Here is a 23,645-nt window from a genome sequence, read left to right as displayed (position 1 = left end):
TACATCACTGTGGGGCCCATATAACTTTGATCTCCTTTGAACCGTTTATACAACTCGGAGCTCGAGGAGCGCCAGACGCCCGTACTGGAAACAAATTGGCTACTCCCCCGCCATCAACCAATGGTCGGTGGTCAGTGATCTGTGGGCCTCACCATGATTTATGTGTTTCATCCATGCCCTCCATCTATTTTTATAGATCATTTTATGTTATGAGAAAAAAAAGAAAAAAAAGAAGAGGTATATAGAAATCTCAAGTGGACCACGTTATAGGAAACAATGTTGAATGAATGTTGATCATTGAAAACGTTTTGGAGGCCATAAAAGTTTTTGATCAAGCTGATATTTATTGTTTCCCTTCATCTGGGTCCTTATACTTAATCAACAAATTAGATGTCAAATAAACAATACAGTGGGCCTTAGGAGGATTATAATGATAGATATCCAATCATTATTGTTTTCCTGTGGTGTAGTCCACCTGAGATTTATATCACTATCATGTTTTTGTATGAAGCCCTAAAATGATCTCTAAAATGGATGAACAGAATGGATGAAACACATACATCATAATGGGGCCGGATCGGATCAGTCTAAGTAGGTATGGATCTTAACTCAATCTGAAAATCTTTTGGATCTGGACTGCCCTACTCGATCCGTACTGATCTAGGCCGTCGTATTGGGTCAGATTTGGTCGGATCGGGTCAGGATTGCCCAGCTCTAATTTTAAATACGTGTATACATACATGTGTCATGTTAGTCATGCACATGCTAGCCCATTTACATAGCATATAAGTGTCAATGTATATATAATGTAGAGCGGGTCGTGGACAGTTTCATGGTGAAGATGACAGAAGTGATCCGGACTGTCGGACCTTAGATCGGGCGTATCTCACAATCCGGAATGAGTTATCGGGCATAAAATATATGATTTTGGGGTAGAACAAGTTACTTTAGCCAACCAAACCCGCTACGCCAGGTTACGCAAGCTGGATTTGCGAAATACCCCTAGATCGATAGTCGTTTCTTTATTTTAATTTTGTTTTTACTATAAATAGTAAGTTTTAGCTTGATTATAACTCTTTATCCGTTGGGCTTCGCCCAACGTGAAAATAGCTTAGAATAATTAGGAGAATGGTTTAGTGAAGCCAAATAGGACACTTATGATTTTTGGCCAAAAACCTTGCACACTAGTAGACATCATGACTGTCTATAAATAGTAAGTTTACTATTTATGGTAAGTTATGAATTCTAGGAGTTTTAGTTATAGTTTGCTTCTGATTTCTCTCCCATTGCTTGGTACCTCTATTTAAAGGGTTGCGAACTTGTTTATTTGATTAATCAATTAAATTTCAAATTTATTAAAATTTATTTATATTTTCTTGTTTTCTTTCCTCGTGAATTCGAAAAGTCTTTGTGAGGAGCCTAGAGCAGCTTCGTGGATTTGGGAGTAGTTATCCTTTAGGAAAATGGTGCTCGACCTCATCATGTTCATCCCTGTGTCAATATATGTCCATGCAATGCGAGCCATCCATCTAGTGGGCCCTACTATGTAGCCATTCTTAGTTTTTTTTTTTTTAAATTAATTCCAAATATAGATTCAAGTACATAATGGGTAGTCTACAAAGATAACAACCTGATTTTATATGGTCAAAGTATTCAAGAATTAGACTCATACTGGAATGGACCCGAACTTTGCAAGACCTAAACTAGGTTAGCCCCAATACCAGTACAATCAACCCGACCTCCCTACAGTCCTCGGTGCTATGATTTCTATGTGGCATACACTCCATACATCATAAGCCTGAAAATAAGATGACTTAAAAACTCAAGTAGACCATACCACGGGAAATAGTGAGGATGGGAACCCCAACCATAAAATCGTGCTTGAGCCCAAAATTGAGATGGATCATGCTCATATTCATGTATTTCTCCATTTGGACTCACCTAATGAACGGCCTGGATGGGCCATGGGCCTAAAAGCAACTCCTTGCGGGTGCTCCCAGTTCACCCATTTTGTACAAGTGGCCCCATGGTTGAATCTAAATGGCCCCTAGGCGTGCTAGGTTCGTGCCATTCCTCACGTAGGTCCACCATTTCAACTCACGAGTCAACTCTCCCGAGTCGTCTCTCCAGTCTATTCGCAAATATTTCAAAGCAATCCGGTTTCAGGTTCCAAGTTTTTAACTACTTCTCTCACAATGTATGTGTTAGTGCCAACGGCCCTGCCAAGCTAGGTCTAGCCCGGGCTAGCCATGCTAAAAGGTCCAAAGGGGCTAGCTCGCCCATTAACAACACTACGCATTTGATGGCTGCTCACTGCGCAGCTCATACTCGAGAGAGAAATGGCACGTGCGTCGCCTCACACGTGGAAAAGAAGAAGCATGCATCTTGCACTCGTCCGGCCGTCCTAAGTATATAGATATCATGTGTTAAACGTCAGGTAGGCCACACACGTAGATAGATTCTGTTCCTCATGCTGTTCATTTACTTTGAGCGAACGTGGTCCACCTGATGATCGGTCCATCGTAGTTGAGGCCAGCATGGCCACGTGGATGCACACCCGAATGATCCAGATCGTCCATCTGGATGGGTGATACCATTGACGGACAGATGTAGGAAAACCCCGCTGGTCGGATGAAACCAGTGGCTTGACTAGACTTCTCCATTAAATGTGGACCATTAATCAGACTGGTGCGAAATTCATATAGTTGCCGCTCCGCTCCAAGGCATATCAAATGTATGATGGACGGTGCAAATCATCCATCTTCGAACCAGGCGGGCCCACTGCAGTTTGTGAAGCAAGCGATCCTCAGCAAAGGTGGATAGATGGACAGAACATCAAGAAATTAACTAGTGCTATGGTCCGACTTATGAATTCTGCTCCCCCTCAATGCTAATGTATGCAAGAGATTCTGACTGTTCATCACGTATGGTCCACCTGACGAACAGCTCCGACATCGCGCAAAGGAGAGAAGGATTGGTGGGCCATCCCATCTCTTTGGAACTTGCATTTTTGGCTTAGTCCCACCTCGGAGAGGATAAAAGAACATTTGCAAACGATGTGTATAAGAAGCAAAATCAGAAAGGAAGAAAATCACGGAGCCGTGTGGTGCGCACAGAGCGAACTATTCTTTCGCCTTTTACTAAAGAATACCGTGTGTGCGCTACTTACAGCGGCATACGCCTATTTTTGGAGGGCATTTTACTAAATCTAGGGAAAGGCCCACTATCAATCACATCTTCAAGTGTTTTGCGTTTTGACCGTTCCCTTTGCTGTGCTTAATTTGATCAATGAGTAAAATCCGTTATTTGGATTGGCTATCAATAGCCATCTAAACAGTGGGTCCCACCTGTTGTAACATGTGGTACTTGTGATGATCCAAACGGTTGATAGTATGGTCCCACTGTGGGTAGCCATTGCTACAGTCTAGGTGATTGTGGATTTGATGGGATGTCTCATGCACCAATTTGATCCGGAATAAATGGATACTCTAGTCCAATAAACGGTCAGTACTCAACTTGATAAAAAAAGCCCAACCTGGGATTCCTCGTCTATGGCCATGCATAGTGTTGCTTGGGAGCGGATTAGGTGTGGCCTAGCCCTGATTGTGGTCCCACCTTGATCTATGTATTCGATATCTGTGACTTCCCTCCTTGTTTTTCTAGCTCATTGTTGGGAATGAGCCGAAAAATGAAGCATATTCAAATCCAAGTGAGCCACACTATAAGGAACAGTGGTGATTGAACACCCACTATTAAAAACTTCTTAAGCCCACCTTAACGTTTGCTTGCAATCCAACCTGTTGATGAGTATTGATGACTCGAAAAAACCAATATCAACTTGATCCAAAACTTGTTGATCCAAAACTTGTGGCCCACGAGAAGTTTTTAATGGTTAATCACCATTGTTTCCTAAGGTGTGATCCACCTGAGATTTTGATCTACTTCATTTTTAGGATTGTGCCCTACAATGAGCTGGAAAAATGGATGGACAACGTGGATACATAATACATAGATCAAGGTGATCCCCATGGTCAGGGCCACACCTAATCCGCTTCATGTTGCATGGATCAAGGAGAGTGGGCCCCACATGTGGAAGTAACATTTTAGATAACATCTTAATCCAAATCATGTGTAAGACTGGAGTGGGCCATGACGAATGAGGAGATGATGTTTGGAAAGACTAGGAAGGAGACAACCATCAAGTCATTTCATTCGGAAGAGTAATCCCAAATGTAGATAAATGACGTAAAGCAGTTTGAGATGGTTGGTGATTGATGGAGATGGATGTGAAGGATGGGATTCTCTAATCAAACATGGTTCTGCTGAAACAGGAAATACAAAGTGGGTCCCATCATTTGCACGGTTCGGATTTAAGGTAAATGCTATAAACGGCACAGAAGAACATAAAAATCAATACACAGCATGAAAATAAGTGGAAAATGGAGATTTTCAAAACCAACATAAAAGTGGTGAAAACATGAAATTGGAATCCAAATAGCAAAACTGCCCAATTTGGATCAGGAAAGTCTTAAAATTTTCTTTGAAATACTCTGAACAGAAATTGAGTAAATCTTTTCGCGCACGAACTAAAGATTAGAAAAGAAACAAACACCCACATTTTTGCATAAACTAGTAAAAACTAATGTAGATTTGAGTGGCTGAAAGTTACAACAGCAGGCATGAAAACATAACTATAGAAAATTCTTTAAAAAGAGAAAAGCAAGAATTCTAGGAGGTGGCTAGAGAACGATCTATGAATTCTATTTTATTTTATTTTTCAAATTTTTAGGTTTTTATTTTATTTATTTTATTTTTTATAATTTCTAATCTTGTATTTTCTTTTTTCTTTGTTGTTTAGGGATGAGAGTATTTTTGGTAGGGAGTCACTTGGATGCTTATGAAGTTTTAAACTGTAAATGCTTTATCTCTAAAAGGAAATTCAGCTGTAAATTGTTTACATACTATTTTGTAAAACTTTTAAGTAGGGCTGTGAACGGGTAGGGCCTGAGTAGGTCTCGGCCAGATTTTGAACCTCTTGGGCTGGGCCATCAGGACGGCCTAATTCAAATTTCTGATTTTTCAGGCCTGTACTTAGCCTACTGACACCCTTACTTTTAAGCAGTAACATGCTTATAAAGAAATAAATTGTGTGTTTGGCTAAACTTATGTTTATAATATATAGGGTGTTATAGGAAAAATTGACCGACCTATAGAAGCAAGTCAGGTCGAGACCTGATACAACTCAATGTGCAAAAGAGGATGAGAAACCCAACTGCCGGATTAAGGAGAAAGGTCGGCACGACCTATAATGGACTCTCTGAGGGACAACCCAAAGATGCTATCAGGACTCATTATGAAGTTAAAGGCTACATAAATTGGACATCACAAAAACATTCCTTTTGAAAGGTCTAGTTGGCGGGAGAGGATACGTTCTTAAAGCTCGGCCAACACACCTCTAATGTGTTGTTATTTCCATTGCTCGACCTTATCCGAAGGCCGGGCAAACTTACATCAGTTCTCGACTAATGCGTCCGACTTTACCTGGATCTGCAGTCCAACCTTACCTAAGGGAGCGGTCCGACCTTATCTTGGAGAATGGTCCATCCTTATATGGGGAAGATCCATCTTGAGTTCTCTCCAAAGATCACGGAAGCTAACCTACGATAGGCTTGGGATTCTGAGATCTCCACCGAGGATCTCAGGAGACTCTCCATCCGTTATGAGTCCTAATCCATATACAACACGCACATACTAAATCGGGAGAACCCCTCTATGTTACTACCTCTCCTCAACTATAAATATGGGGCATTTCCAATGGTGAAAGGTATACATACTATCTATACCCTTAAATTATTGGACCCAGATTCTTGACTTTAACATTGGAGGGTCTCTTACACTAATCAGGGTCTTCCTTGTTTGTTTTTTGTGTAGATACTCAAGGGTCAAAGAAGGGTTAATTAAATTTCAGCATTAATATAAGGCATGTATTCACATTAGATAGAGTTTAATACGGTAAATCTCATCAAAATTGACAAATCAAATAAAAAGAGAATTGATTTTTTTTTTAAAAAACTTTTGGGCTCTATAAGAATATCAAGGCATGCATGCTTTGGATGAATTTGATATCCTTTATTCACCACAGTGGGTCCTAAAGGCAGTTTAGAAGTTTTTAATGATGAACGTCTCATCCTTTGCTCTTGTATGGACCATTTGATGATCAATTAAAATAGTTTGTAAGACCTTTAAAGGCAAATGTATGTATCCGTAGCCCTTTCCACGGCGTAGCGGCTTTCACTTTGGTCCAGGTAACCCTTTCCAAAAGTCGCATCTTATGTGACTTGAACGTGGGATGTGGTGTTGGATCAAATACTAATTGTTAAGAACCTAAGCAATGGATCAAAAGCCTAATTATAATGATGGAACATGTAAAGTTTAGCTCTTAAACCCTTGAATCGTAACATATAATCATCTGTCGAAGCGTTTGGGGATAATGGTTTATTTGTGGGTGTAAAGAGAATATGGACGCTTCAAAACATAGACCATCTCAGCGGGTGGATACACACGCTAGAATGCAAGTCATGACAGAGGCAAAACGAACTCATTTTAAGCAGAGGTATTGGGAAAGATGAATTATACGATACATGACCGGCATCTCTAATTCTCTATATAGTAAACACGCACTTTTAACTCTGACGGATGGTAGTTTTATCTTTCCTCACTACTAATCCATTTGTTAATTTGATTTTCATCCTAAAAAAATCTCTCCATCGTTGATTTGAAATAAATGTTTCTTGTATGTAAGCTATATGAAGCTTGTGAGTGTGTCGACGAGCCGGGTTAGTGCCGGGCCAGGCTCTACTTAAGCCCGGTCTGCATTGTTCAATGTAGGCTTTACCCGGCCTAGGTGAGCCAAAATAGTCTAGCTCAAGCTCAACCTGATATATTTATGCTCAGTCCGAGCTCGAGCTTGAGCCCGAGGGTTGGCTTGGTTGGAGGAGGGAGATGTTTACGCTAGGCTCATTGCCATTGCTAATCATAGAGTTAAAATAACCTTAGAACATAAGGGGGCAATATGATTTGGACATACTCAAGCTCTACCCTTATAAAAACAGGCTTGAAATTTTGGCTTTGGTCATGTTGCCAGGCCCAATACACCAGCCCAAGCCCAAAGTTCAATGGGCTGGCTTGGACATTAACAACCCTACACGTTTGCTGGCTACTCGCTACAGCTCAATCTCGAAGGAGAAATGGCACGTGCCCTCGTTTCACACGTGGAAAAGAGAAACATTCATCTTGTACTCGTGCGGCCGTCCCTAGCGTGTACATGAACTGTCTTGAACATCAGGTTGGCCACACATGTAGATAGATTTTGGTCCTCTTGCTCTTCATTAACTTTGACCAAACGTGGCCCACCTGATGAACGGTTCAGCTATTGAGAACGTGTTTCTCAACACTACGGATGAGGCGAGTGCACTGGATTTCCATGGTGTGTGTGTGTGTATATATATATATATATGTACACTGGTTGCTCCTGTTGCATGTTACTCACTCCATCGGAGTTGAGGCCAGCATGGCCGACGTAGATGCACGTACGGATGATCCAGACCGTCCATCTGGATGGGCGATTCTATTGCCAGTCAGATGTACGAAGATCCAGCTGCCATGTCATCTTTTTCCAACTTTCATCTTTTAGCTTCTGTCCCACCTCGGAGAGTTGAAACAACTCCATTTGCAAACGAGTTGAATAAGATTCAAAAGCCAGACGGGAAGATAATCACGGAGCCGTGTGTTGCACACAGAGCGAACTATTCTTTCGCCTTTTACTAAAGAATACCGTGTGTGCGCCACTTATAGCAGCATACGCCTATTTTTGGAGGGCTTTTTCCTAAATCTAGGGAAAGGCTCACTATCAATCAAATCTCAACTGATTTAGGTTTTGGCTGTTCGTTTAGTGGTCTTATTTATTTGGTATTGCAATCATTATAACTGTTCTAATGTAGGTAGCCATCTAAAGGGTGGCCCAATGAAAATACCGACCACGCACTAAAAAAAGGGTCACATATTCAATTGTATGATTTCCGACATGGGACTCCTTGTCTATGGTTATGCATAGTGAGGCCCTGCCACATCAACGGCTTGGATCAATGAGAAGAGCATTTAGATGCCCTATACATAAAGAAATGATGGTGGCAGGGGAAATATAGAGTTTGGTCCCACCATTTTGGACGGTTCATATTTAAGGGGAAGCGGATTGGTAGAGGGAATCTGACTCCAAAGTAGTTTAAAGGTAGGTATAGTATGTGTACCTTTCACCATTGGAAATACCTCTATTTATATTTCATGAGAGGCAGTACCGTAGAGGGATCCTCCCGGTTTAGTATTTGTGTGTTGTAAATGGATTAGGATTCATAACGCATGGAGAGTCTCTCGAGATCCTTAGCGGAGATCTCAAGATCTCGAGCTTACTGTGAGTTAGCTTCCACGATTTTCGGAGAGAACTTTGGATGGATCTTCCCCAGATAAGGGTGGACCGTTCCCCTGGATAAGGTTGGACTGATCCCTTAGATAATGTTGGACTACAGATACATGTAAAGTTAGACGCGTTAGTGGGGAATCAAAGGTGATTTTGCTTGGCCTTTGGATAAGGTCGGGCGATGGAAATAACAACGCACCAGAGGTATGCTGGTTGAGCTTTAGGACCATAAGGAAGCTCATCCTCCTCTACCGACCAGACCTTTCAAAAGGAAGGTTTTTGTGATGTCCAATTTCTTTAGCCTTTAACTTCTTCATGAGTCCTAATAGCCTGTTTGAGTTATCTCTCAGAGAGTCCATTCTCGGTCGTGCAGCGAGTGTGGATGCACCACGTGTTGAAACGAGGGAATCGAGGAAACATCGTACAACCTCACATTGATGAGGGGCATTAAATGCCCGTACACATGAACCCCCTATAAAGGGGGAGCCCTAACCCTCGAGCGAGCTCATTTGCTTCTCCCTGCCTTTGACTCGCTCCAATCTTAGTGATAGGCGATTTTTGGCGACTGTGCTGCATCGGACTCCCGACGACATTCTCTCTCCGGTGAGCTTCATCCATAATCTCCCCTCCCTTCATTTTATCTTCTTCTTTGTACAACGATTTTCTGGCATTCTTGGGTCGACTGTCATGCTGAAAACTTCAATTTCTCGGGAAGGGACCTCATGTGTTGATGATGGGGTGGACGATCTTCACCCCATGTTGAACCCGCCATCTCCTCTGATGATGATGAGCGACATCAAGTTTCAGGCATCGTAAGCGTTGCGGGTACTTAAGAGATCAGAGGAGGATTTCCCTATAGAAGAATGGCTCGTCAGATCCTCGGCAGAGGAGGATGAGGAGGAGGAGAAAGGACCTGTGGAGTCCGTCTTGAGGGAGGCCAACCTAATGAGGATTAGGTCGGGGTATCACATATATGACTCGGTGGTACTCCGAGTCTCCTCACCGAGCAAGCTTTCGAATAACCCCTCCAAGGGAGAGGTGAACATTTTCCAAGTCGCCCTCCAATGTGGCCTCAAGCTCCCTCTCCAAAAGATAGAAAGACAGATGCTCGTGCATCTTGGGGATAGCTCCAAGACAGCTGATCCCCAATGCGTGGAGAGCATTGGTCGGATATTTCGTCCTTTGGTCCAAGCTTGACCAGCCCAAGCTAACTGTGAACAAATTCCTCCATCTGTACCAAGTGAAATCCAGCCCTCTACAAGATGGCTGGTATTACTTTTCTTCCTGGCGGGGAACTTGGAAGGCCTTAGTCATGCACATCTCGACCTCCAATAAGAATTGGAAGAACAAATGGTTTTGGGCTTCGGGAGATTGGGAAGTGCTAGGAATGGTTGAGCTTCGCTATTGGGTCCCGACTTTCTTTTCTAATCTAGGTTAGTATCGTTCGGACTTATTTCCTCTTCTTTTTTTTTTTGTTTAGTCATCTTTGGTACTTTGACCTAGTCATATGCACTTCCTTTTGCAGTTATTCCCAAGTTTCCTTTCGTGCTTGGGCTTGAAACTCTTGCTCGGATTGCTGGAGTAAGGTCGCTAGAGAAGGAATCGAGATCTTAGAGGAGGCTCCTTCAACCCGAGCTCTTGCTCAAGTCAAGTCTGGACTCCGAACTAACGGGTATAAGTCCTAGCTGACCTTGGGACTTACAGACTTCATGAATTTGTTGCTAACTTTTTGTTTTTGTTGGTACAGACATGCCTAAAGCTCGACCTGTCATGAAGCGCAAGGCACCCCCTCTTGGGGATGTGGCCTCAAAGAAGAAAAAGACAACCTCTAAGAGCAAAGGGAATGTCAACCCTTCAACCTCGGTTGCCATGGAGGTCGTAGATGAGGCACCGACCTTAGTGCCCATTTCCATCGCTTTTGAGGGGCTGCTGGGACGATCTCACCTGAGGAGGCTCGTCTTATGGAGGTCCAGAAGACAACGAACGCCTCTGCTACGCCCCAAGCGGGGGTTCGTCAGTTGGCGACGGAGAGAGTCATGGCGCTCTGAAGTTGTCAATAAGGACTTTGAAGCACCTTTTGCCATGGGTGGAGAGTCATGTTCCCGACGTCGAGTTCACCCATTAGCTAAATGTGCCACTGGAAGGAACCATCAGCCAGTTGTTAAAGATCTGCTTTGGGGTGAGCTAATCTCAAGTTGTTGTTACTTCTCTTTTGTCTCGTTTTAATATTTCTATTCTCTTTTTGGCAATTCGGCCCTTGCTTACTGAACGTACATTGCGAGCTTTTGCGTTTACAGGAGGAAGTGAGAGAAGCAGAAGAGGGGTTGCTGCAGAAGGGGGTTGAAGCTGAGTGATCCCATCTTGAGGCTAAGCAACTTCGCTCCGCCATTGAGAACCGGGTAACGGAGTTGATGGCCGAGCTGGGGGCAACTAAGAAGCCGCTGGCCGAGGCTTCAAAGAGGTCGACACAGTGGAAGGCTGATAATGCTGGGTTGCAGCGCACCTTAGGGGTGAAGCTCAAGGAGGCTCGGGTAGCTATCTCCTCAGCTCGAGCAACCGCTGTCAAGGAATTTAAGTCCTTTGAGTTGTTCTTGGAGGACAGAGACACTTTATATAGCGCTAGTTACGAGAAGTGTCTCGAGGATGTGAATGGAGCACATCCAGAGCTTGATCTCTCGGCCTTTGAGAAAGCCAACTCTGACTCCGAGGCATCTCCCGAGGAAGCACTTGCCGAGTAGCTCCCCAACACCTAGCAGTCAGTTCCTTATATTTTTCTTTTTTGTATGTTTTCTCCCCATTTTTTTGTAGACTTAGTGTACTACGCTCTCCAGAGCTTTAATAATATAGTCAAGTTTTTGACATTTCATTTGTGTGAAAATTTTTCTAAGTATGAAGGTCGATTTTTCGACACCTTAGTCGTTATAGTCATCGAAGATCCGGCCATTTTTCCAAGGGCCGATGAATTGGTCAGGGCTTTTTTCCTCCTTGTATCAAGGGGAGCCCTTAGAGAGTGATCTTATCAATCCGCGTTGTCAATCTATGATATATGGGCCCCCATAAGGAAACTATATTGCATTTAGATAGTGAGTGACAATCACTATCAGTAGATCAATTTAAAAGAATGACATTTCAACGGCTCTCTATCATCTATAAAATCCTTCTATCATGATGTTAAGAACCTAACGAATGCACCAAAATCCTAGTGACTGATGGAACATGTAAAGTGGCTCTTGAACTCTTAGGATTGTAACATTCCAGCTGACATCTACGGCAGCTCACTCTCCTTTCCAGGGCGTTGCGGCTGCACTCTAGTTGTTCAGGTAGCCATTTCTACAGTACCAGCGGCTTTCACTCTAGGCCTATGCTGAGCCAAAATAGTCCAACTCGAGCCCAACCTAATATGTTTATGCTCAGTCTAGTCCGAACTCGAGCCTGAGCCCGAGGGTTGGCTTGGTTGGAGGAGAGAGATATGTTTATGCTAGGCTCATTGCCATTGCTAATCATAGAGTTAAAATTACTAAAATAGCCTTAGAACATAATGGGGCAATAGAATTTGGACACATCCAAGCTCTACCCCTATAAAATAAACACAGGCTTGAAATTTTGGCTTTGGTCATGTTGTCAGGTCCAATACAGCAGCCCAAGCCCAAAGTTCAATGGGCTGGCTCGGCCATTAACAACCCTACACAATTGCTGGCTACTCACTACGTAGCTCAAACTCGAAGGAGGAATGGCACGTGCCCTCGTTTCACACGTGGAAAAGAGAAACATGCATCTTGTACTCGTACGGCCGTCCCTAGCGTGTACATGTACTGTCTTAACATCAGGTCGGCCACACCTGTAGATAGATTTTGGTCCTCTTGCTCTTCATTAACTTTGACCAAACGTGGCCTACCTGATAATAAGGTCCGCTTGATTTTTTAAGCATGGCTTCTTACTAGTGAGGCCCACCTGATGGACGGTTCAGATACTGCGAACGTGTTTCTCAACACTTCGGATGAGGCGAACATGTCACTCAGTCCATCGGAGTTGAGACCATCATGGCCCACGTGGATGCACATACGGATGATCCAGACCGTCCATTTGGATGGGCGATACTATTGACAGTCAGATGTACGAAAATCCAGCTGATCGGATAAAACCAGTGGCTTGACTTTACCCGCAGTTTGCGAAGGGATCATTAGCGAGGGTGGACCTATGGAACTACCATCAATAAATGACTAGTGCTGTGGTCCGACTTACGAATTCTGCTCCCCCGCGATGCCAACGTGTGCAAGAGATTCAGACTCTTCATCACGGGTGGTCCACCGCACGAACAGCCCAGATACCGTGCAAAGGAGAGTAGGATTAGTGGGCCATCTCATCTTTTTCCATTTTTCATATTTTAGCTTCAGTCCCACCTCGGAGATTATAAAAGAACTCCATTTGCAAACGAGGTGTATAAGATACAAAATCAGAAAGGAAGAAAATCACGGAGCCGTGTGGTGCGCACAGAGCGAACTATTCTTTCGCCTTTTACTAAAGAATACCGTGTGTGCGCCACTTTTAGCGGCATACGCCTATTTTTGGAGGGCTTTTTCCTGTATCTAGGGAAAGGCCCACTATCAATCAAATCTCAACTGTTTTAAGTTTTGGCTGTTCGTTTAGTGGTCTTATTTATTTGGTATTGCAATCATTATAACTGTTCTAATGTAGGTAGCCATCTAAAGGGTATCCAGACCGTTGATTTTATGATCCCATGGATTTAAGGGATGCACCAAAAAAGGTTGCATATTCGATTGTATGATTTCTGACCTGGGATTCCTTGTCTGTGGCCATGCATAGTGAGGACCTGCCACATCAATGAGAAGCGGACCCCACATGTGTACAAACTGAAAGCAGACTATATTCTTGGGTATGGCACAACATCTTCAGAAGTGGCCGTAGCATCTGAAGTGGGCCATGATGAATGATAGATATACACGCACAAGCCATGCCTTTTAGTTTAGATGCCCCATGGGTGATGAAACGATGGTGAACGATAAATACCGTGAAATGGGTAACTATGACGGTCATAGCGTTTGAAAATCCGTAAGAGTTTGTGCATTTCAAACCGATTCAATTGAGATAATTTAAATTTTAGTGCACATTGTGACATATATGGCATATCTGTTCTGCCCATCTAGCCTCACAAAGTTTTTAACGGTAAGTATTGGATTCCCTTTTTGTATGACGTTTACTTGAGTTTTGAATATATTCATTTTTTTGCTCATATTATAAATTCAAATGCGCATAACGGATGAATGGCATGGATAAGAGAAATAAATCAACGGGATCTATATATATTTTGTAATGTTTCTGGTTTCGTGTCAAAAAAGTAAGTAGCCAAATCAGATGCCTTGTAAATACACAGAGAAATAATTATTACTCTTTTACGTGGTAGACTCTGGAAAAACAAAAGGCATGGATGCTGTTGAAGGCTGACATCACCCAATTAACGTCAATGCCATTAATCACAGAAGAAACGAAAAATCAGTAGGCAGCTTGAAAAGAAGATTTTTGAAACCAACGTAAAAGGTAGTGAAAATCATACTATTGAAATCCAATCCAAAGATTAGAAGAGAAACACACGTCAACAGCAGGCAGGAAAATAGAATTAAAGAAAATTCGAAAAAGAAAAATAGACTGCTGAAGCGAAAGCAAAGGGCCCACATGATGTGTGTTTTATCCATGTTGCCCATTAGTTCTGACATTTCATTAATGGATTGAACAAAAAAATGAAGCAAATCCAAATGTAAGGTGGACCACACCACATGAAACAGTGGTGATTGAACGCCCACCATTAAAAACTCCCCAGCGCCCACCGTAAGAAGATCCGTAATGTTTATTTACCATCCAACCCGTTGATAAGGTCAACCGGACCTGGATGAAGGGAAAATACAAAGATCAGCTTGATCCAAAACTTTTGTAGGTATATTAAGAAACTTCCCCAGAAGTTTTGTAACACACACATATTCATAAAAATAAAAATAAAACCATCAAGACTTCAAAATTCACAATTATTTTTTTCCTGAACAATAGTGCCTTTATTTTTCTAACAAGACAATAACCAAGATATATGGTAGACATGCATAAAAAAATAAGTTATTATAATGAGAATTTAACGGTCTACATGCAAGATGCATTTGTTGCCTAACTGATTATTGTAGAACAGAACGCATGCAGAAATTAAGTGGGCCATGCTGTGCTGGGACAGGTCAGCCCACAAAGGCAGGATCCCAAGGAAAGCCTGAAAATTAATCAAGTCATGTATGGGAGGCCTAATCATGGCCCACGGACCAAGCTAATAGAACGGGCCAGGCTCACCAGCCCGTTTCCACCACTCATTACGGGATTTAAGTTACTACAATGCCTTAAAATGCACATCCGAATGCTCTAGATCGTACATCGGGACAGGCAATACCATTGACGGTCAGATATACAAAAATCAGTTTATCGGATGAACATAGTGGCTTGACTTTCCCCAATGCATGTGGACCATTAATCACACGGACACAACTCTCCAACAGAAGGGAAAGATCATGGATGGAACTAATCTAGCAGGTGAACAGGGCCATCGATTTGCTGGTCATGTGATGATGGGCCATGGCCCCAAAAATCTCGCAAAAAGAGAATGAATGGCCTGAATGCATGGGCATAGTAAAGGTGGGAGCAACATTTCATAATAGGGTGGTTTTAATCTTAGTAAGAGATCTCTCAGCTGCTGTTGGCAGGGTTAATGGGTCCTTACCATTTCTAACGTGGAGACCGGCCCAACCAGATCAGGAAAGGTTCTAATCATTTTAAGAGTGGTCCACCGTCTCAGCGAATCATCACCCTAGAATGTTTGTTACCTTTTATTTTTGCTGAAACTTATAAGCAATTCAATTTCCGCAACATTCGGCAAACGTGTATGAGATCTGAACCAATGATCATGTCGTCACCAGCTAGAACGGCCGACATCCCTTTCAATAGAATTGCGAAGATCGTTAGATTGATCTAATTTTTGATGCGTGGGCCATCAGGAATTTAATCCCACATCGGATATTAAAGAAGATTCCCAGCTCCAAATGGATTGTATAAGATCCAAAAAGGCCCATCAGAAAAATCACGGAGCCGTGTGGTGCGCACAGAGCGAACTATTCTTTCGCCTTTTACTAAAGAATACCGTGTGTGCGCCACTTTTAGCGGCATACGCCTATTTTTGGAGGGCTTTTTCCTATATCTAGGGAAAGGCCCACTATCAATCATAGCCTAAATGTTTTTTATTCAATTTGGAGCACTTAAATGAATGCCATCCAATTCATTAGATTGGGATTTCATTTACAAATTAAAGTGAACCGTACATCGTGTTTTTGTGCTGTGAAATACTGTTAATGTCCGACTACTTTTTTGTCTATCTCAATCCAGATTTTGGTTGAAACATACGGTTCACGGCCAAGTGTGGTCCACCAGATGAGAAGCTCAGATCTCGCGCCATAATCACATTTCTCTTCAACTTACGCTATGGTTAGGCAGATGGTAATCTTAGCAGAGAACAGAGTCCCACATTGAAGAGCAGGGAGAACTGCAGCTCCAAATGGCGTGCACAAGTTCTATAACGCAAATTCAAGAAACGTACGGAGCTAACTATTCTTTCGCAATACCGTGTGCACGCCACTTACAGCGGCATACGCCTATTTTTGGAGGCTTTTCCTTATATCTAAGGGAAGGGCCCATTATCGATCAAATCTCAACTCTTTTACGGTCTGGCCGTTCGTTTCTTGGGCTCGATTTGATCAGCCCAAATCAGGGAATTCCCCAACTATCAGTACAAGTTCAGTTGTGATTATTCCTATTGCCACGTGGACGGTTGCTGCATTTCGTATGGATTTATGGATCGTTATGGTGGATACCCCATATACCAAAACTCCGAAGACTCCATCTAAGAGGATACCACAGGAAACAGTGTGAATTGAACGTGCAAAACTCATTATTCCCGTTGTTTCTTATGGTGTGGTCCACTTGATGAGCTTTGGATATACTTCAACAGTCAGTATGCAATCCGATTCTTGGATTTCGGCCAGAGCATTGCATAGACGGTGCTTCAGTCGAGAATGTGTCAAATCAGGTTTGGCAACCGTAATTGTTCACACCATAGGGATCCACTATGGATGGCCCATGTACCAATTTTCTCAAGATGGTCACCCTTCGACCTGAGTGCTAACCCTTCACCTGGTCAATGGTCCACACGCAACTGAGAAAAGGCCCAACACTGTTATTATTATTATTATCATTTTTGGTGAATAACCAAAGATTAAATTCTTTGATCTTCCAATCTGAAGACTCATGACGCCCGGGCCATCCACAATGAGGCCCATTGTATCAATGGCTCGAATCACTAAACCTTGGAATCCACTACAAACCGAAAGACCAAGCAAAATTGATATTTCTAATTTCTGGTAGAGCATTCCTCAGAACATCTTTATACGAACCCTGGGTAAGCTGCTGGCACAGCCCTTGGGAGTAGGCCAGCGGGCACATCGACGAAAATGATGTCCAATCACAGGGCATGGGTGCGGTGGAAATGTTCCTGACAAAGGATCATCGGTTTGCCTATAAATGTGATGTGGCATTGCCAATGGTGGAGATGAGCTGCCATAGTTCCCATGCATCCAGGAATTGAGAAATTGTGACCATTTCAAAGCGGACAACAGCAGCCTGACTCAACAATGCTCTACATGAGGTCTCCATGATTCCAGCCGTGGATATAATGGGCCTCACTGTGAGTGGCCCATGCACCAAAAATGGACTACCGCTATAGGCGGTGTCTGGCAAAGAGAGTCAAGCACAAAACTCCGGCAATCATCATCCACATTCACCTTGAGGGAAAAAAAGAAAAAAGAAAAAGTCAAAACAACTACACATGCAGGGACTTCTCCAAATGATTAACTGTTTTTCCAGTAACACTTGTATGCTAGGTATACCATTTTCAGCAGGAACAAGAGAGAAGGAGAGAACTGAAAACAAGAACTCTAGATTGACAATAGAGCTTGAAAAAGTCACGACACCTCCTGTTCTTGTAGAAAGTTTGCCATTACTCTGGACTGCTGCCTCTTCAGACCCTCTTGGATGCGGTCTTTGATGGCAGTTTCCTGTGAAACAACAGTAATGATTCAAACAGCAGATAAAACTATGGAGTCTGGATATCCATTCTTGGTGCAGTGAAGATGGCTATTATAACTTTACAAAAAGGTCCCAAAAATCAAGTCCAACTGGACCTGGATTCAGTAGTTTCGATATCTGCTCAACCAACTTCTCAGCTCTCACTCCCACCATATCATGTTAAAAAAGACAATAAGGCAGGGTGTGAAGAAAAATATGGAAGAGTTGGGATCCTATCTTGGTGCGGTGAAGATGGTTATTGGTAATTGATGTGAAGATCCTGAATCATGGGTTGGTAGTTTCAGTCCTCACCGAATTGATTTCTCAGTCATCAAGACATCGAAGAGAAAGGAAGGGACAAAAAGGAAAAGAAAAAAAGGAAAGAAAAAGACAAAGGCCATGGTGTTGCTGAGGTTCTGAGTAATAAGATTTGATTCCAACTCACCATAATGTGGCACCCTTCCTCAAACTTCTCAAGAAAACCTGCAACCCAACGATCTGCATTCTCCACCCATTCGTTGTGATGCCTACCAGCTGTCTTTGCCACAGTATGCAACTGCAAAACAAAGCTGGTTATAGTTATGATCCTTTTGCCACACATTTATTATCACCATAGTTTAAGAACTCAGATGACAGAAAGGCTCAACTAGCAAAGTTGTCGACCAATGGCAGTTATATTAATCCACCTGGACCAATATAATTTTCCATATCAACCAACCATGTTCCCACATGTCATCACCACCACCACCATCATCATCTAAGCTTTATCCCAATTAATTGGGATCGGCTACGTAAATCCTGTTACACCATTCCACTCTATCAAGGGCCAGGCCTATGCTCAGGCATGAGTTTGGAATGTCATATTGTTTGGATTTATAATGAAAGTTAAGGTATAGGTTTGACACCGGTCGCCATCCTGACACAGCCCTCCTTTATCCAGGTTGGGGACTGGCAATGAGAACCCAAGTCCTACAGGAGGTAATACATCATTACGCATTGATTACAATCAAGCACTATCGAATAGTCTATTACATAGGTTGATTACAATCAACGAGTTTCCAATCCTCACCACGTGTTCATTCTCTCTTTTACATGAGGAGGTTCATTACAGCTTCCTACATGTGTGATTAGGTGGATCCCACTCCCTAGTAGATATTGGTTAGCCTTGTTGAAGAGTGGGATCCACCTAATCACACATGGGCCCTATGTGCACGAGTGGTAAATTAATGATTACTATCGTTTGAATTCTCTAATAAGTTGGAAATGACCTAGATGTCCCTACTTGGTTCATTATAGGAATAACTGAAGAACGGGTAGTTTGGACATTTCAACTAGCATTAAGGTTTCCTCTTCTTGCTAAGCCTATATGAGACCTCTACATCGACTTGTAGCTCATTATGTATTGGGAGAGAGAAAAATAATCAGTTTGTGCTTTATTTATATCTTTGCATCGAAGAAGAGGACAGGTTGTTGCAATTGAGATCTCCACTGTTAACTAGAGAGTTGTTGGGTTTTATCACAATCAAATTTGATCATCTTCCTTCACATCTTGCTTTCCGGTGCATTACCTATTGTTGTATACTGACCATTTCAAGAAGAGAACTAACCTATGACCTATTTTTACAAGCATTTTGAGGTTCAAAATTTATGATATTTTCAGCGGCAAATTTAGAAACAAAAATTATGGAGAGCAAAAAGCAAGGGTGCTTGTAGGTGATCTGTCCTCTGCCGAGATACGTAATGCAGTGCATGAACGCTATTGCTATGCATTGATCACAGTACATATAAGGAATAATGCTGCCAGAGGTAAGTACCATGTAATGCACATTACTACAGCCCCTTGGCAGGAAAGCTGCAGTTTTGGTTGGAAAATACAAACCTTTTGGCCCACCTTTTCTTGATGTTCTTTCACTTTCTCGCGCAACTTAGTTATCCCCATGTTCACTCTCAACTGCTTCTCCTGATAGAAACAAAACAGGGATCAGTGGGAATAAATGACAAATCTTCATAAGAAAGGGGGCAGTCAAGCATGGTGCGCTATAATGGCCGTAAAGTCATTATGTAAAGGTAACGGTGGCAACCATTACACATTATGGGGTCATAACGACCCCATAATGGTCCATTATAGGGCCGATACAGGTTTTTCAGGTTTTTTAATAAAGAAAGAAAGAAAGAAAGAAAGAAACCATAACGGCTGTTACAGCCCGTATCGTAAAGGTAATAGTGGCGGCCGTTATGGCCACCGTAACTCTTATGGAATACCTTGGAGGCAAGTGTTTAGGACAACAAGACTATGGGCAAGGATTATTTGCAATTTGCACTGTGTAGGCTATTCAAATAACTGTAGCTCACTATCTCTTATTTAGTGATGAAAAGGATAAGCTTTATTATCTTTCCATACCTTCACATAGCTGACACCAAGGTCCTTCCTTGAATATCCACGGGCCAGGTTGCGCATGACATACTGATTGTAGTCCTTAAGCATCCTCATTATAACATCTGATGTAGAAATCCCTTCTGTACGCTTTGTTTCCTTGAATTTTCCAATGGCCTTAACCTACTCCAAAGGCCATATGATCAACTCATGCATATATCGAAGTTATTTTGAAGACACAAGTTTATGATAGTGCAGATGAGAAAACTAACAAATTCATAGACATCCTTGCCGGTTCCACTCGCATCCGCATATCTGCAAACAACCAGCCATAAATCATGAATCAGATTTCCATTAAAAAGAAATCTCTGTACAGAATCAAGCTTTTATCAGAACACAGAGATCTCGCATGCTCATAGCTTCACACTGCAGCATGATAAACAACCATAATTGCACATATGAAGGAACTAAATGCAAACACTTCTCAACCTGCAAAAGAACTATATGGCCCATATGAACAGAAAAAACAATTCCAAGCAATGTGAAAGCCAAGCAAAAAACAGAATTCTCTGGAAAGATTAAATTTGACAAAAGCAATTACAACCAAAGTACCAAAAGTATTTATGCAGATCAATCTTACGGAAGAGAGTCATGTGCCACATAGTCAATCTTGTGCTCGTCAATGAACTCCTGTGTGATGACCCATGGGGCATCAGGAATAACTTCATCGACCCACCTATGGAAAAAAGAAGAAGAGAGAAGCACATTGGCATTATACAGCCATTAATTTCTCATAATTCACCGATTATTATATGAAAATTGTTGCTTAGTTTCTATGCACGAAAACAAGTGATCTTTTGAGCATAGATGAATCAAATAAAGGACATGCAACAGGGAAGAAAAGGATAGAAATGATGGATCAAAAATGTGATTAGCTTCTTGATTACTACGAAATTATTCCATGAAACTTGAATGATGTCATATGAAAAGCTACATATCTGTTAACACGTGAATCAATGTCGATGAAGCTGAATACCTGCAGTGACGAAGAGATTCATAGCGCTCATTTTCAGTCATTACAGTTTTCCCTTTGTACCTATGAGTGACTTCATCGTTGCAGCAACCAACAAGTAGATATGTGTTCGGGAACCTAAACCAAGAGCATGTCAGGTCACTTAAAGACTACTAATTTGAAAATATTTCACCACAAAAGAACAAAATTTATCAACTCAGCAGAACAAAGAAATGGAGAAACCATGATCAAGCCAGAGCTCGTGTGGATCACACGAATACAGGGTAGCATGAAAAACTTACAATTCAAGATACTTTTAAAATGGCCAATAACACCATACAAGCAATTGAATGATGAAAGAAACTGAAGACCAAGTGTTTTCTATCGATTTGTAGAGTTTGAAATCAATAATGGCCATGCAAAGTTTGGTCAGGTTTCAATTGACTTTCTAAACCTTGCAAGGACATGAGACATAATCGCCAATAAAAACACTAAATCCCACCACAACAAGCAAAGGAAAAGAAATGCAAACAGGACTCAGACATTTCAATATAGCATTGGATCAAATGGCACATGTTTGTGAGATCCAGGCCCTTTATCCCTCATCAGTGCATGTCCTCTTGCCCATAAGTCAGGCTAGTCTGCTCATCAGATGGGCCACGCATGTATGTTGAATGTAGACCATTGGCCTTTTTCCCAACTACCGATCTATTTCATACATGTGCAACGCAATGGATTAATGGACCGGCCTGATTTTTGGGCCAGGGCTATTACATACACGGTGAGGCATGCCTGCTGAACGATCTGGATTTCTCACCTATGTGCCATGTTGGCACATATTCTCTAGACAAGTCCAGTGTATAAGTGCCCCTAGAGCCTGGAAGGACCAATATATGACAACCATAAAATGCAGTATGCTAAAATGACCTTGGGAGCATCTTGAAACATCTTTAGTTTTGTTATCAAATCTCCAAAGTCGTTATACAACAAACTTCTCCATGTGCTATCTAACAACAATATCTAAGGTCATAGGTCATACCAACCCAAGGTGTTTAACTTCAAACATTTCATAAACTTGATGAGTTCTCTTGAGACATTGAACAACCCATCACTGAAGGGATTGGAATTAGTGTTTTGAATGACAAGGAGTTTGCTACATGTACATAAGCTGTCAACTACGTTATTTTTATTATTGTTATTATTATTTTCAGTTCCAAACGTCTGGAGCTCAGATTGTTCTAGAATTTCTTCATTGAAAGAATTAAAAATAAAAATAAAAATCAATTTATGAATACAGGTCGTGCTCGTTCTTCAATTCCTTGATATTCCAACAGTAAGCAAAGACTACTATGTGCAATCTCTACCATTTCCAAAATGGTGATTGATCCATCCACTGTACACATGGTGTACATTTAAGTAATTCCAGACTGTCCAAAACCAACACCCTGGATGAAGCACATGCCAAAAATCACACTGATCATATACTGCTAACAGCTGCTAAATTTGGACGGCTGCCCACGCTTGTTTTAGCCGTCCATTGATTGGATGGTTAGGATCATTTTACGAATGTAATGTGTGAGATATGCCGCATCCACAGCAGGCCCAGCAATTTGGATAGTGCACATTGACAATTTCCCCCACGAACATGTTCTATAAAGCGTTCTCCACCAAAATTAGCAATCTTCCAACATCAAATCATCAACAAGGCGTAATTCAAATGCAACAACTTAATCACAGATATAAACAACAAATCAAATCGAATAACACAAATTACGGAAAATCTGAAAAAAAAGAAAAAAGAAAAAAAGAAGAAGGAATTTGAGAATTAGGATTGAAATTCTCACGATTTCTTGGCCTGCTCGAGCGATCGAGCATGTCCGAAGTGGAAGAGATCGTAGATGCCGTCGGCGTACACGCGGACAGGCTTCTCTGGTGACAGTTCCTTCCCGGTCTCCACCGCCGGATTCGGAGGTGGGTCGAAACGGACGGGAGCGTTGTCCGCTGTTTCTAGGGGTTCTGCCGCCGGACTGTCGTCGACGTCATCTTTCTGAAAGGGCTGCCGCTTCCGGGGCAGCCGCGTCATCGAATCTCCGCCGTCCGATCTGTTTTTTCCTGGAATTTCTGCAGATCAGAGGGGGAATCCGGTTTTCTGGGGACGAAGAGTGGTTTTGGACGGAGGATCTAAGGGCGAGAAAGCAGTTTGAGAGAGAGAGAGAGAGAGAGAGAGAGAGAGAGGGAGGGCTTTGTGTAGAGCGAGGGTGAATGGGAGTTGGAGAGTTGGAGTTGGTTTTGTGGCGGCAGAAGGAGAGCGAAAGGCGGGTAATTTCGGAGGAGTCCTAAGGAGGCTCGCCCGAGCTGCTTGCTCTTTCTGTGCCACTATGTGATAATCCAGACCGTTGATATAGAAGATCCAATGGTATATGGGCCACATATCAAGAATTTGACTGATCATAGATGATTTCCATCCTTTAAAAAAATCTAATTAGAAATTTAATTTTTGGACCGCTGGTTCCATTTTTAAATTTCTAAGAAGAGAGATATAATCTGTAGATTTTTTTATTTATGGCTCATCCGAGTTGGGATGTTTTAGATGAACGGATCGGATCATTTAATGGTGCCACAGA

General features: G+C 42.1%; 1 protein-coding gene, 2 non-coding genes and 2 pseudogenes across 5 annotated transcripts; 4 read left to right on the top strand and 1 right to left on the bottom strand.

The window, feature by feature from the left end:
- The first annotated feature begins 3,097 nt into the window (after positions 1–3,097).
- Positions 3,098–3,210, top strand: LOC131250315 (U5 spliceosomal RNA; annotated as a pseudogene).
- Positions 3,211–7,780: 4,570 nt separating this feature from the next.
- On the top strand, positions 7,781–7,893 carry LOC131250327 (U5 spliceosomal RNA; annotated as a pseudogene).
- A 5,055-nt stretch (positions 7,894–12,948) lies between these two features.
- On the top strand, positions 12,949–13,068 carry LOC131250290 (U5 spliceosomal RNA). The gene has a single exon (XR_009173217.1). It is a non-coding gene; the product is annotated as a U5 spliceosomal RNA (small nuclear RNA).
- Positions 13,069–15,605: 2,537 nt separating this feature from the next.
- On the top strand, positions 15,606–15,725 carry LOC131250268 (U5 spliceosomal RNA). Its single transcript, XR_009173194.1, has one exon. It is a non-coding gene; the product is annotated as a U5 spliceosomal RNA (small nuclear RNA).
- A 1,595-nt stretch (positions 15,726–17,320) lies between these two features.
- Positions 17,321–23,254, bottom strand: LOC131247970 (choline-phosphate cytidylyltransferase 2-like). Of its 3 annotated transcripts, none has more exons than XM_058247972.1 (8): positions 22,866–23,254; positions 21,046–21,159; positions 20,650–20,745; positions 20,282–20,324; positions 20,037–20,192; positions 19,515–19,595; positions 18,081–18,191; positions 17,321–17,625 (listed from the first exon to the last, which is right to left on the bottom strand). In XM_058247972.1, exons 1-8 carry the CDS (start codon positions 23,102–23,104, stop codon positions 17,533–17,535), a joined length of 933 nt encoding a protein of 310 aa, XP_058103955.1. In that variant the 5' UTR covers positions 23,105–23,254; the 3' UTR covers positions 17,321–17,532. The 3 variants fall into 3 exon arrangements, with proteins under 3 accessions (XP_058103955.1, XP_058103958.1, XP_058103959.1); XM_058247975.1 differs by having other exon boundaries at positions 19,527–19,595; XM_058247976.1 differs by lacking the exon at positions 20,650–20,745.
- Between the last annotated feature and the right edge of the window lie 391 nt (positions 23,255–23,645).

The sequence above is a fragment of the Magnolia sinica genome, chromosome 6, assembly GCF_029962835.1.
Source record: "Magnolia sinica isolate HGM2019 chromosome 6, MsV1, whole genome shotgun sequence".
NCBI lineage: Eukaryota > Viridiplantae > Streptophyta > Magnoliopsida > Magnoliales > Magnoliaceae > Magnolia > Magnolia sinica.
The sequence above is the reverse complement of the archived record's forward strand: the minus strand, read 5'-3'. Positions and strand labels throughout refer to the sequence as shown.